Here is a 13388-nt window from a genome sequence, read left to right on the forward strand (position 1 = left end):
CCGGACGCCTGGAATCTCAGTTGACACACGTATTTGTGTTTGCAGGTCTCTGAAATTTGGCTGCCTGTTCTAGGTAACCATAATAAACCAACCAAGTTCCTCGTCTTCGCATCGAGCACACAACCAAGCTTTTGTAACATCTACAAGTCGCCGGAAAACCCGCGATTCGTAACATTCAATTCGGCCGAGCAACCTAGGCAACCGTCAATGCCCACTCATGGATCTGCTAGACCCAAAAAACAAGCAAAATTTCCCGAACGAAGCTCCGTTGCCCCTCTTGGAGATGCAGTGTGAACTCATTCACGCGACAGTACCTTCCAAGTTATCTTTTGAATATGACGGAGCCCAATGTTGTGATAGCTTCCTACTGTAGGTGACTCATCAATTTCAAGAATACAACATTCATGTGGGAAATGGAGCGAGCTTGCTTGCGCACGATTTGTTATTTGGTACTCTACATATTTACTCATACAAAATTAGGCCATTAAATCCTGTTATTAGCATCAAACACCGCGCTGTGCGCCGATGCTCTCTTCGAGTTCCTCTTCGGGCCTCTGGCAAACGAAAAGCTTCGAGGCGACACGCTCTTGATGTTGCCGTTCGCATCAGGCTTCAGCTCGCGGACCTCGGTGGTGATGGCGACCTCGATATCCCTCCTGATATTGCCGTTTCTATGCCTGCTGGCGGTGCTCGCACTTCTGCTCATGCTGTGGGACCTGGTAGGCGGTCTTCCGTCGGCGTACGGGTCACCCCAAGCCTTGACGTCTTGCATCTTGATCTCATTGACCATGCGCTCCTCGCTTTCGTTGAAGGTGATGTTGGTGATCGGGTATGCTGAAGGAGGGCCGCGTCCGCGCCAGCTCTGGTTGCTGCCGGCGCCAAAGGTGCGCACTTCTCTTGGCGTGTTCTCGGTCTGTCTTTGCGACGAACGTATCGAGGTGATGAGGGAGCCGAAAACTGGCGTCAGCCACTGTTTGACGATGGAGAAGACCATTGGCAGGTTAGCTGTAATGACAGCGACGAAAGTTTCTCGAACTGCCCACGAGCCGGCAAGTTGTGCTCCATTTTGGGGATCCTGAAAAGGGGACCAAGATCAGCAGTTGCCACCACAGATAGGGGGGCAGCAACTTACAGTTACAATCAGAACACATCGAAGGGTGGCGCAGACAATGACGAAAAGACCACCGCTGAAGAGAAAGAGCAGACCCCATTTCTTCAGGGGCTTTAGCTTGGCCTGCCAAAGCATAGGAAGGGGAATCGACAACAGGTAAAGGTCCGTCGAGACATTGAATGAAAGGTAGACCCAGACGACCTGGTTGGAAATTGCTGGCTGGCAGACATCTAGATATCGCAAGTCAGCAAAACGGCATCATGTTCGCACCCGAAGACAATGACTTACTACCGGGGTCCGGATAGATCTGCCAGTTCTTATGAAAGGGTCGACACGCTAAGAAAAGGTTTGCAACGACAACGATCCAGCTGACAATAAGGAAACCAAAGCCGACATAGATACGCATTCTAAAGGCTTTTCCCAGACCAGCCTATGAAATATTAGACAATCACTTGTATGCAGGAAGACACGAGTAAACGTACTGTTAACCTGATGTAGAATACCAACAACGAGGCCTTCAGCGACCACAACAGAACGGAATAACTAGACCATCCACAGATTTGAATGATAGAGCCGATTACCCTTTACAAAGATCATTAGCCAAGGAAGATACTCATGTGGGGTGAGGTATCCTACCTTAGGCGATATTCCTCGCTGTCTGGCGAGAGTGCGGCCCGTTGCTCGTCAGTCATGCCATTGTTAGCCATGCCCTTCGCGATGGCTCCAACGGAGTGAGCAAGGACCGTCTCTATGACATAAAAGATCTGGCCATCTCGGGGTCAGCGGATAAGCGAAAGTCTAAGAGATGGAGAAACTGACCACTCCGACCCAGACCAGGTAGTCGTCAGCTTGGAGACCTTTGAAACCGACTGCCCTCACTCTGGCATAGGTTCTGAGGATGGTGAAGAGAACTCCAACAGCCAGAAGGGTCCACGCCTCAATCGTGAAGGACTTCATGGCTGCCGCGGCAGCAGCAGCAGCCGCCGCCGCCGCCGCGGGATCCATTGCTGCAGCGTCGGACATGTTGAATAGGGATGATTAACGACCGACTTGTGTACGAACCAAACGAAAGACTAAGAAAGCAAAACCACCAGAGAGAAAATCCAGGCGAGGATGTTGGCTTCCGGGGTGTTCAATTTGTACAACATTCTGAGCGCAACCCAGCTCCTACCGGAGTCCGAATGCGCTCTCGACCAACGCATGTCAGCCCCAAAGAGTTCTGTCGATCCACTGTCATGGGGTTCCAAGGTCCATCATCACCGGCACCCTGCCATTGATTTAGCGGAGTTAACCCTGGAACGGCGTTTGAGATGTCTGTGCCTGAATCGTCGACGGGCGGGCGAGAGGGGCGCGAATCCGAAGCCATGGTGACGGATGAGTTGTAAGTGAATACGGGCTGAGTGACGGCTAGGTAATTGCAACCATTTGGTACTACTTCACCGAGGTCGCAATGCCATTACCTTCTAATCCAAATCAAGTCTCACCAAGCATCGCGATCACAAAATGTCATGCCATCTCATTCAATTCTCGCTCAATTCGATGAGTGCTCACCAAGCAAGTCTTTCTTAAGGTTTCCAGAAACGAAACATCTGTTGGATCATTGTCCCAAAGGGGGAAAATGACCCTGGTCAGCGCAGCTCACCCCAGAGAAGAGCAGTACGAGCCCGTCGGGCTCAGGGGCCGTATTGTGGGAAGTAAATAAACGTGCAGAGTTCCAACCTGCTGTCTTTTCGGTAAAGTTGCCTCTGAATAAATGTATCCGCAGGACACAAGTGCCCGGTGGACACGATTTGGTCGCCATCTCCCGAACCATTGCCCTACAGAATGACTCGCTCAGTGCCGGCCGTCATATCGAAGGGTAGCATTCGACTGTTCAAGGTGACATGCGAACGACTGTCTGTTGGCGCCAACATATTCACACCCTGTTCATAGTAACACTGCCGAGAACAGAGGTTATCATTGGTCACTCGTGTTTATTGGATCCTCAATGCAGGTAACCCCATGGGACAACATCCAATCACGATTGCGGCCGCGGGGAACCTGGAGGAAACGCCCGGATAGCCCCGACAGATTTCCCGCGCTGACTAGTCAATAAGTAACGCCACGATGCAACGGTAACCAAATTTGACAACGCGTTCGGGCAGGATTGGGATGAAGATGTCGTCTGTTGGTGGTGGACCCGGGGTTGGTATTCTGGAAGTTTATTAAAGTGGTTTGCGGCCAAGGCACGAACACTGTCGAGATCAAGGGCTGCAGACCCTGTCGCCAGGCCGAAATGGGAAGTGTCCAGGTCTTGCAGAGCAGTTCACCTTCCAAAGGGAGGAGATCAGCATGCCATGGGGCCCCGGTATGCCGCTTCCGCGGTCGTCTCATTCTAATTTAGCCAGATGCACCTCGAAATCCTTCCGCACCCTTGACAAAAAATAAGCACAGAGAGTAAGCAGAGATTCATCAGGATGACTTCTCCGACCGATTGCTTACTCTCTCTGTCATCCGGCAATTCGTCTTTCTCGAGAAAGCTGATCCATTGCCGAAAAGATGGAGAAGTTTGATTGCGTCGTCGTGGGAGCCGGTAGGTCTCAGACCCTCGTGTCAATCTCAACGCTACCGAGACATTCTAGAAGATGTTGAGGGCACTGAGACACGGAAAACCGCGCACAAAGACGTGGGATGCTGACAGAACACCACAGGATGGTACGGCCTGGGCGCCGCGAAGCAGTTTCACTGTACGCAGCCAGAAGCCTCGCTCGTCGTCTTTGACTCCCAGCCCTCGCTTGGCGGTACATGGGCTGAAAGTCGCCTGTATCCTGGGCTGAAGAGCAATAACCTATGGGGGATGTTTGAGTATCCTGATTTCCCTATGGACAGTGAGACTTTCAACATCCACCCTCGTCAGCATATTCCTGGAGAAACCGTCAACAAGTACATCAGAGCCTATGCGGAAAAGTTTGACATTGCCGACAAGATTCGCTCCAGCCATAAGGTGCTCACCGCCAATCACCAGGAAACTATCGAAGGTGGATGGATTTTGACTGTGTCGAACGCGAGCGGAGAGGAGACCAATGTGTTTGCTCGCCACGTCATCATCGCGACGGGGCTCACATCTGAGCCATGGCTACCTCACTTCGAGGGCCAAGAGTCCTTCGGTGGCAAGATCTTCCATGGCAAGGACTTCCAAAAGAACGCTGACACTCTCACAACGGCGAAGACTGTCACGATCTTTGGTTCAACAAAGTTCGCGTGGGATGCTGCATATGCTTATGCAACCGCAGGCGTCAAGGTGAATTGGATTGTCAGATGTGAGTCGTCATTATGCATTCCATCTTGTTCTCATCGCTGACTGCGGTTGTAGCCAAGGGCCATGGTCCGTGTTGGATGGCTCCTCCATTCGTTACACCGCTCAAAAAGTGGCTTGAGAAGCTTGCTAGTAAGTTTCTGGCGACCTCTCAGACACCTCAAGTCTAACGTGCTCCCACAGATACACGGATGTTGACATGGTTCAGCCCTTGCGTATGGGGAGATGCTGATGGCTACACTGGCATTCGAAATTTCTTCCACGGTACTGCGGCTGGACGAACTATCGTTGACGGCTTCTGGAAAGTACTCGGCGACGACGCTAAGACGCTTATGGAATACGACTCTCATCCAGATACTGCTAAGCTAAAGCCATGGACCGAACCAATGTTCACTTCAACCAGTTTCAGTATCCTTAACTACGACACGAACTTCTTCGACTTCATCAGGGATGGTACAGTGAGGGTTTATGTCGGTGAGCTTGATCATCTCAGTCCTGGAAAGGTCCATCTTTCGGACGGAACCGAGCTCGACGCCGACGCACTGCTGGCTCACACTGGCTGGAAACATGTCCCGCCAATCAAGTTCCTCCCTGAAGGTATTGAGAAAGATCTCGGCATTCCTCACACACCCATCGACAACGCTCCACGTGAGGATCTGGCAGGCCAGAAAGACCTCATCGACTTGGCCGACAAAGAAATCTTGGAGCGTTTCCCCAGACTGAAGAACCAGCCGGTTTGGAATAAGGACTATACTCCCATGACTGACATGAAGGGCATCGATAGTGAGGATGAGGTTACACCTTACAAGTCTCTCACGCCATACATGCTTCACAACTTCATCGTCCCAGCCTCGGAACGCTTCCTGCGAAGTCGCGATACAGCCTTCGTGGGCATGGTCAGCAACTTCAGCAATGTGATCACCGCACACATGCAGGGTCTGTGGATCAGCGCCTATTTCTCTGGTCGTCTGGCGAAAGACCCTGCAGCAGCGGTTGGCGACGATGCCGCAATGCAGAAGTTGAAGTATGATACTGTCGTCATGAACCGATACGGATACTGGCGCTACCCTACCGACTGGGGCTCCAACAAATGCCCTAGTTTTGTCTTCGATGCGGTTCCATATCTTGACTTACTGCAGCAGGATTTGGGACTTACGCCCTGGCGTAAGAAGGGGTTCTTGGCTGAGTGGTATGACCCATACGCCCCCGAAGACTATCGTGAAGTCAACGATGAGTGGGAGAGCAAGTACGGAAGTCAAAAGGCTGTGATGGCTGCACCTTGATTTTGTGGCTAGTATCGGGCAATTTTCTTTGGTTGATCGTAGGATCTTGGAATGATGCGTAATGAGCTTTGGTCTATGGGAAAATACAAGCAGTCTTATTGACCCCTGAATCTTTACTTGAAAAAAATGAAAAAAAGACTTGTGACCGTGAATCTCGTCATGAGCCTACCAAGCCCATCACATAACGCCCTTGGTCTCTGCAATTTTCACCAAGTACTTCTTCGCCGAATTTTTGCCCGCCTCGAGATCTCTGAGAACCTGCCCCAAGGCATCTAATCCTCCAGTCCGCACTTCGTAGGGATGCCCATGGAACCAGCCTTCTTGCAGGCCCCGCCTGAAGAACGAGCAAAAGAGTGTTCCAAATTCTCTGTCACCGAGGGCTGGCCAAGAATTGGTAGACTTGGATGCGTGTATAGTTCCTACCATCGTAAACGTTAACTCCGAAGACAACTCGTTCTTAGGCGAACTTGGTAGAAGATTCGCAATTTTGCCTTTGCCGGGTGCGAGCGCTCGATCAATCATTCGAAGCGTATTCGATTCAGACACTGTGTCAAGGGCGTAGATGATCGGATTTTCGCCGGCAGCTTCCTTGATTTTCTCCAGCGTGTGAGCCTCCCCTTGACGATAGTCGATCGCCGTGTCACCCTTAGATTTGTCGAGTAAGGTATTCACATAAGAAGTACCATTGCCTGCAACAGCAGTAATAGGGTGAATATTCGAGAGAGCTGCAAGCTTGATTGCAAATGATCCGACGGCCGTGGCACCTCCATAAATGATCAATGGTAGTGGTTCAGTGATTGCACTCCAGGGCAGTGGCAATCCGAGTCTCTGGTAGAGCCCTAGAGCAGCCGTCATTGCAGTCAGAGGAATCGTCGCGGCTTCTGTCATCCAATGTTGTTAGACCCTGGGTCGGTGATGTTATCTAACTTCTCCACTCTCACCTTCGAAAGTGATGTGGGCTGGTATATGGAAAGCGGAGTCAGCCCATGCAATTGAATATTCGGCGTAACTTCCATGTGGTGCGCCCATTTCGTGGAAAGCAGCCACGCGATCGCCCTTGCTGAAGCCTAAAACACCCTCACCGACGGCCTCGACGTAGCCGGCAATGTCATCACCATAGTTACTAGGCGAAGCTTGAGGGACCTAAAGTTTTGGCATTTTCCAGTCCTTGGGGTTGGTTCCAGATACAATTGTCCGTATTAAGAGCTGGCCAGGGCTAGAGGTTGGAATGGGCACATCGTGAATTTTGACCCGAATAGTGTTGTCAATCAATGCCTCTTTCATTTTTTCCGGGATTCCAAAGGAGTTTGGGTGGTTTGATCTTAAGTTCTCCAATGCGAGACCTGCAATATCTTTCCGACTCCGAATGCGCCGGCTTTCCCATATATATGAGCTCTCAACGATAGGAAGCCAGTGGGTTACTTACCCTTATCCTTGATTCTTGGGGATAGATTTCGGGCTCTTGGTTTATCCTGAGTTATGGCTATAAGTTCCAAATCTTTCCGTTCGAGCTGGTTGAAATATTGCCGACGAGACGTTGCGGGTGGACTTGCTCGAACCTTCCTGCTCTTGAGGCACTCGATAGACAGCACCCGTAAACAACATTTCTTGTAATGTATTACCAGACACCAGTGACCATCTGGCCAAAGCAAACTTGAATGGGTTTTCGCTTACAAACAGTACCCAAGGGTTCAGCTCAACGTGGGCTGCTCGGGTCGGGGACACATGCAGAAGTTGGAGACTTGGAGACGTTGGTCCCACATCTATTGGGTCTCCTTAATTTGCAGATCCATCTCCATACACCCGAGAAGATTGATGTCTTGTGCGAGTGATCACGCCTAAATCTATTATCCACGAGAACATGCACTTTATCTTGATTTCTCAAATCTTTTTTTTTAAAAGCGAAAGCGAAGCCATCTACCCCAAGGTGACAAATTCAGCACTGATGGTGTCATCGCAGAGACTGACTAATGTCGATCCATTACCTAGAGGCACAATAGAATACTCCTTTTCAATAACACGACTCTCCTAAGTAGACGATTCTAGACTATTGAATCTTCCCATCCGAACTTCGTTTCTTAGCCTTGCCTTTCAGCCGATACAAAGCCTTTCTAGTGTCCTCTTGACCACAACCGGGACCTCTCTTTGGTCTTATGTGCACAAATCACAGCCATGCCTGGCGAAAACTCGTACGAAACAGCTGAAGCGGTTTCCAAACCACTTATCGACGGTCTTGAGTTGGAAGCCACATTCGACGCAACTTTGCCGGTCCCCTTTAGGGCTTCTACGGATGGCATATGCCTTCAGCAACTCCCCCCTCCAATCCATGTAAACGACCAATTCAGATCGCCAGAAGCTTGGAGCAGACTACGAAAGATTTCTGTGCTATGTTTATTGTGCGTTGCTACCGCATTCGCGTCCGTAGCGGCGAGCTCTTACGCTTCTGCGAAGGATGCCCTTGCCGCGGAATGGGGCATCAGTCAAACAGCGGCCGCAGTTGGTATCACGACGTTTACGCTGGGTTTCGCCATAACACCCATGATACTAGCACCTTTGTCCGAAATATGGGGTAGGAAGCTGGTTTTTACGCTCACTGGTACCTTGTTTGTCATCTGCCAAATTTGTAGCGCCATTACCCAGTCGTACGGAGGGTAAGTCTTGCATGTTGAAGGAATTCTTGACGTCGCAGACGGATCTATGATATCTAACTGCATTTTGAGCTAGGATGCTAGTTGCGCGCTTCTTTGCCGGCGTGGGTAGCTCGACATACTCCAGCATGATCGGAGGCGTGATTTCGGATATCTACAAACCTCATGAGCGCAATGCACCGATGGCCGTTTTTTCTGGTGGAGCGCTTTTCGGGACGGGCTTGGGTCCTCTCTTCTGCGGGTTCATCGTCCAGTATCTGAATTGGAGATGGATATTCTGGGTTCAAGTCATTGTCAATGCACTCAATGCACTAGCATTCCTCCTATTCCTGCCAGAAACCCGACAAAATGTCCTGCTCCGACGTAAAGCAGACGTTTTAAACCAATGGTATAAGGCAGAAGCCAAATCGGTGTCCGGATTTGAGGTGACAATCAGCGGAGGAGAGGATACCGTTTTATCCCGACAGATCAAGTGGCGCACCCAGGGCGATAAAGGAAGAGGATCAATCGGCCAGATGATTGCTGCTTCCATGACCCTTCCCTTCGTGCTGCTCTTCACTGAGCCAATCGTCTTCTTTTTCTCACTCTGGGCAGCGTTCAGCTGGTCAATCCTGTATCTTGGATTTGCCGCGGTTCCCCTCATCTTCACTACGATCTATGGTTTCGATCTCTCAACTGCTAACACCATCTTCACAAGTTCGTGTATCGCATCGCTCATCGCCACTCCGATCAGCATATACCAGGAACGCTGGCTGAACACGATATCCAATCCCAATATTCCATTGGACAGACCAGAAAGAAGACTCTACTTTAGTTGCGTTGAGAGTATCTGTCTACCGATCGGCCTCTTCATCTTGGGCTGGACTGCTCGAGAGCAGGTCCACTGGATCGTCCCGGCGATCGGCCTCGGCATCTCAACTCTGGGGATATTCTCCATCTATTTGGCTGTTTTCAACTATCTAGCTGACAGTTACCACGCTTACGCTAGCTCTGCTTTGGCGGCACAGTCATTTTGCAGAAATTGCCTGGGCGGCATCTTCCCGCTTGTTACAGTGCAGATGTACACCAATCTCGGGTACGGACCGGCATCTAGCCTGCTTGGTGGGATCGGCCTATTGCTTACCGCAGGTCCTTGGATTCTTGTCGGATATGGCGAGACAATCCGGGCGAAGAGTCGATTTGCCAGCAAATTGAATCAGTGAAGCAGAATCCGGAGTTGCGATCCACTCCTCGGCGCCGGATACGGGATGGGACCCGGAGGCGCCCCGCTCCGACAGCCGCGACGATGGGCCCAAGCTCCGAAGTTTGGAATTTGCTGGAAATGTCGAACTAGCCAGCCCCCCTCAACATTAACGCTTGGTTACGTCACAGACACGGTATCCCGCTGGCGGTGTGCGCGTTGCACGACAGGGGATGTTGCAAATGCATGAGCGTTCGAATCGATGGAATCACAAGGATACTCCTCGATGGCAATAAATACTCTTCTGCCTGACTGAATCTTCCCCTCTTCCATGAGTGCCGGATGCTCTCTGACCTACGTGTTTATGTCCCTTCAGCCCGTCCCTTCAAACCGCCTAGGTTCTGCCAATGTCGCTCGCGCAGCACGTCACCCAAGCCGAAGGCTTCGACTACGAACGTCCTGCAGAACAGCCCGACCAATCCGGTGATAGCGAGGCCGTCTTCGGCACACTCCAACCCTTGTCGACTGACAGCCTCGTCAACAACAATGATCCGCAATGGCGACGCTTGAGCTTTGCACCTGTTGAGCAGACTCACGTCGAAAAGCCCATTGCAGCATACAAAGTCTCCAACGCAAAGAGATGGGGTAAGCGCTGTGCCAAAGGCTCGGTCCGTTTTACGTGAAGCCGCTAACACGGTGTAGCACAGGTGGCCACTGGCATCGTCGCGTGTTGGCTAGCTGCAGGCATCGTCTTCGGCTTTGCTGCCCTCAAGCCCATTCTGATTGCCGAAGGAGTCTACAGCGACCTTTGCGATGCCAACGACCTAATTACTGCCGATGACGGCGAGTATATTCCCTGCACGGAGCAGGACTTGCGCCTCAATCTCTTCTTTGTCGTCGCATCTGTCACAGCCAACGTGTCGTCTCTTCTGGCTGGTTCAGTTCTTGATCGCTACGGTCGACGGACCTGCTGGATCCTATCCTCCATCTGCCTCACCATTGGCTGCGTTCTGATGGCCGCCTCCCACAACTTTGAAGGCTACTTCGATGGTTACTTCCTCGGCAACATCTTCCTGGCTTTGGGCGGAACATTTGTTTTCGTTTCCAGCTTTCAGTTGGCAAACGCATTCCCAAAGTATAGTGGGCTCATCATTGCCCTTGTCACCGGAGCTTTTGACGCGTCCGCTGCCGTCTTCCTCATCTATCAGATGGTGTATGACGCGACTAACGGACAGCTTTCCCTCGAAAAGTTCTTCTACGCATATATTGCCATCCCCGTCCTCATCTTGATTACTGAGATTGCCTACATGCCAGCCCGATCTTATCATACCATGCCGCAATTGGAAGAGAAAATTGAGAAGGCACAGGATGAAACACGCGATACCCACGACTCGGATAACGAGATTTCCGACGACAGAGCGCTGAGGAAGGTCCGAAGCGCCAGGGCCGAGCGGCGACTGTCGAAGTTGGACCAGATTGAAGAGGTCGCCGGCGATGCACAAGCTCGCGAGGAGCGCGTCAAAGTCAATGAGGAGCGACAAGAGGCGAGTGGTGTATGGGGTGTACTTCACGGTGTCCCTGCCCACAAGCAGATTCAGAGTCCATGGTTCATTCTCATTCTCCTTTTGACTATCGTGCAGATGTTGAGAATGAACTACTTCATCGCAACCATCCGCGCTCAATACCGCTTCATGCTGGGCTCTGAAATTGAAGCCGATGCAATCAATCACTTCTTCGACATCGCTCTGCCTGTTGGAGGACTGGTGTCAACTCCGTTTATCGGATTTCTCCTCAATAATCTTAGCGTGCCCACAACATTTGGGGTCTTGACTGTTCTCATTGTGGCGATCGGTCTTCTCAATTGCCTTCCCTTCGTATGGGCGGGCTATGCGACTGTTGTCTTCTTCGTCGTATTTCGACCTCTCTACTACTCGGCTATTTCGTAAGTACAGAGCACAACTCCTTGTTTACAAAGATTCAAAGGGACTTACAAGGCTTAGCGACTACGCAACGAAGGTTTTCGGCTTCGCTACCTTCGGTCGCATCTATGGCACCATCGTATGCGTTTCTGGGTTGATCAATTTCTCTCAATCTGGCCTCGATGCCCTCACTCATGGCCCATTGGGTGGCGATCCAACTCCCGTCAACATTACTCTTGGCGCTGCAGGCACTGTAGTCGGTCTCATTCTGACCGTGTTTGTGGCCATTAAGGGACGGACTTTTGTGAAGGAGGAAAAGCCTGCCTTGGATGCGATGGAGGAGAGGCAAAGATTGCTGTCAACTGCGGGACAAGATTATGGAACTCGGGAATAACGGCAGATTTGCGTATCACAGGTAAAGAGGTCATTGCTAGATTGTGGAGAACAAAAGGCTGGACAGAGCAATGTTCCATAGATGCTTAGTATTTAGTAAGATCAGAACTCATTTCATGACCATGCAACCCAATTTAGACATATTCATCCCAACCAATGATTCAGGGATAACCGTCTCTCTCAATCGTCAAGCAGCTCAGCTTCTCTGCGAACCTGTTTCTTCTCGCGCGAGTCTACGCCCAACCACAAGAGATCGGGTCGGCTGTAGTGTCCGTGAACATCTAGCATAGCCTTGACTTTCATGATTTCATCCAGATCAATGTCGGCAATCACAAGACCCTCTTCTTCCTCCCCAAGATCTTCCGTGAGCTTCCGACCATCGGGTGCGATGATGCAAGCGCAGCCGCCACCGCCGATGTGGTAGAGCTTTCCATCGCCGAGCTTCTGACGATCCACGCCAGTCTGGGTGTAAAAGGAAGACGACAAAACGACGAAGCAGTTACCTTCGATGGCGTGTGTAGTGGAGAGGTTGCGGGCCCCTGGGACAAATTGTTAAATGCCTCATTTAGGTCGGGATAAAGGTTCTTTAGGTACATACCTTCGCGGCATTGAGACCAAAGAGCCGAGCCCTCGGGGAAGGAGTTGAAGTAGTTCATGGGCGGCCAAGCAGCCACATGAATTTCTTCGCCCTGAGAGTATGTGTGGTAGCGCAGTAAGGGCTGAGAGTGTTCCCAGCAAGACAAAGCACCGACCTTGCCGATGCCAGGCTCTTCGACAACATTGTGAAGAGAAGCACCGCTGCCGTCACCGTACAAGGTTCGCTCGACGTGGGTAGGCTTGATCTTGCGGCGGTTCATTTTGATCTCTCCATCTTTGCCGATCAAAGATTGAGATAGGTACAAGGAATGATTTGCATTCTCCGAGTATCCCAGCATAACGGCAATTTTGTTCTTGCCCGCGCAAGCACAGATTCTAGCCATCTCCGGACCATCCCGTTTAAGGGAGGACTTAATGTACTCCTTGACCATGTCAAAGTCGATGGGTCTCTGCCTGTTGCACCCGTTAAGCACTATATAGACACAGGAATGATATTGTGTTGAAATGGCTCACCAGATCCAACCTGGATAGTTAGGGATCCAGACTTCAGGAAAGGCAATCAAGTCGCAGCCTTTACCAGCAGCTTCCTCTATGAGCTTGCATGTCTTCTCGACTGCAGCTTCCAAATCAAAGTAGCAGCCTTCGGCCTGAACGGCGGCGACGCGAATGGGCTTGACGGACATTTGCAGCAGAAAGAAGTTTCAGGATTGATACGGTGTGTGAAATAGCTATGAGTTTGAGGCTCTTTGAGTTGATCTCAACATTCCACAAGGCCTGGCATTTTATACTTTCAAAGCTCATAGAACAGTACATCTCTTATCTCCCTGTTGATGTCGAATTGTGCACTTCCCTCCTACATACCACCCCACCGGCACCCACTGTTAGTGCCGCGCTGGGACTGCCACCCTAGCACTAACACCACCAAACCCACCCCCCACGACCAGAACCCTCGCCCGCGATGG

The 13388-nt window shown here is 51.0% G+C and overlaps 4 protein-coding genes across 4 annotated transcripts; 2 read left to right on the forward strand and 2 right to left on the reverse strand.

Moving 5' to 3' along the window:
- Positions 1-484: 484 nt before the first annotated feature.
- Positions 485-2134, reverse strand: COL26b_007008 (uncharacterized protein; the record flags this gene model as incomplete). Its single annotated transcript, XM_053179816.1, has 4 exons — positions 485-1075; positions 1133-1341; positions 1400-1541; positions 1931-2134. The coding sequence occupies 4 exons, from the start codon at positions 2132-2134 to the stop codon at positions 485-487; spliced, it is 1146 nt and encodes a 381-aa protein (XP_053036316.1).
- A 1515-nt stretch (positions 2135-3649) lies between these two features.
- COL26b_007009 (uncharacterized protein) lies at positions 3650-5689 on the forward strand (the record flags this gene model as incomplete). The annotated part of the gene is made up of 4 exons (XM_053179817.1): positions 3650-3683; positions 3802-4410; positions 4464-4538; positions 4590-5689. The coding sequence occupies 4 exons, from the start codon at positions 3650-3652 to the stop codon at positions 5687-5689; spliced, it is 1818 nt and encodes a 605-aa protein (XP_053036317.1).
- Positions 5690-9924: 4235 nt separating this feature from the next.
- Positions 9925-11830, forward strand: COL26b_007010 (uncharacterized protein; the record flags this gene model as incomplete). The annotated part of the gene is made up of 3 exons (XM_053179818.1): positions 9925-10162; positions 10220-11459; positions 11518-11830. The coding sequence occupies 3 exons, from the start codon at positions 9925-9927 to the stop codon at positions 11828-11830; spliced, it is 1791 nt and encodes a 596-aa protein (XP_053036318.1).
- Positions 11831-12009: 179 nt separating this feature from the next.
- Positions 12010-13109, reverse strand: COL26b_007011 (uncharacterized protein; the record flags this gene model as incomplete). Its single annotated transcript, XM_053179819.1, has 3 exons — positions 12010-12368; positions 12428-12879; positions 12940-13109. 3 exons carry the CDS (start codon positions 13107-13109, stop codon positions 12010-12012), a joined length of 981 nt encoding a protein of 326 aa, XP_053036319.1.
- Positions 13110-13388: the final 279 nt, after the last annotated feature.

This window comes from Colletotrichum chrysophilum (genome assembly GCF_026319265.1).
Source record: "Colletotrichum chrysophilum strain AFK26 chromosome Unknown scaffold_54, whole genome shotgun sequence".
NCBI classification, from domain to species: Eukaryota; Fungi; Ascomycota; class Sordariomycetes; order Glomerellales; family Glomerellaceae; genus Colletotrichum; species Colletotrichum chrysophilum.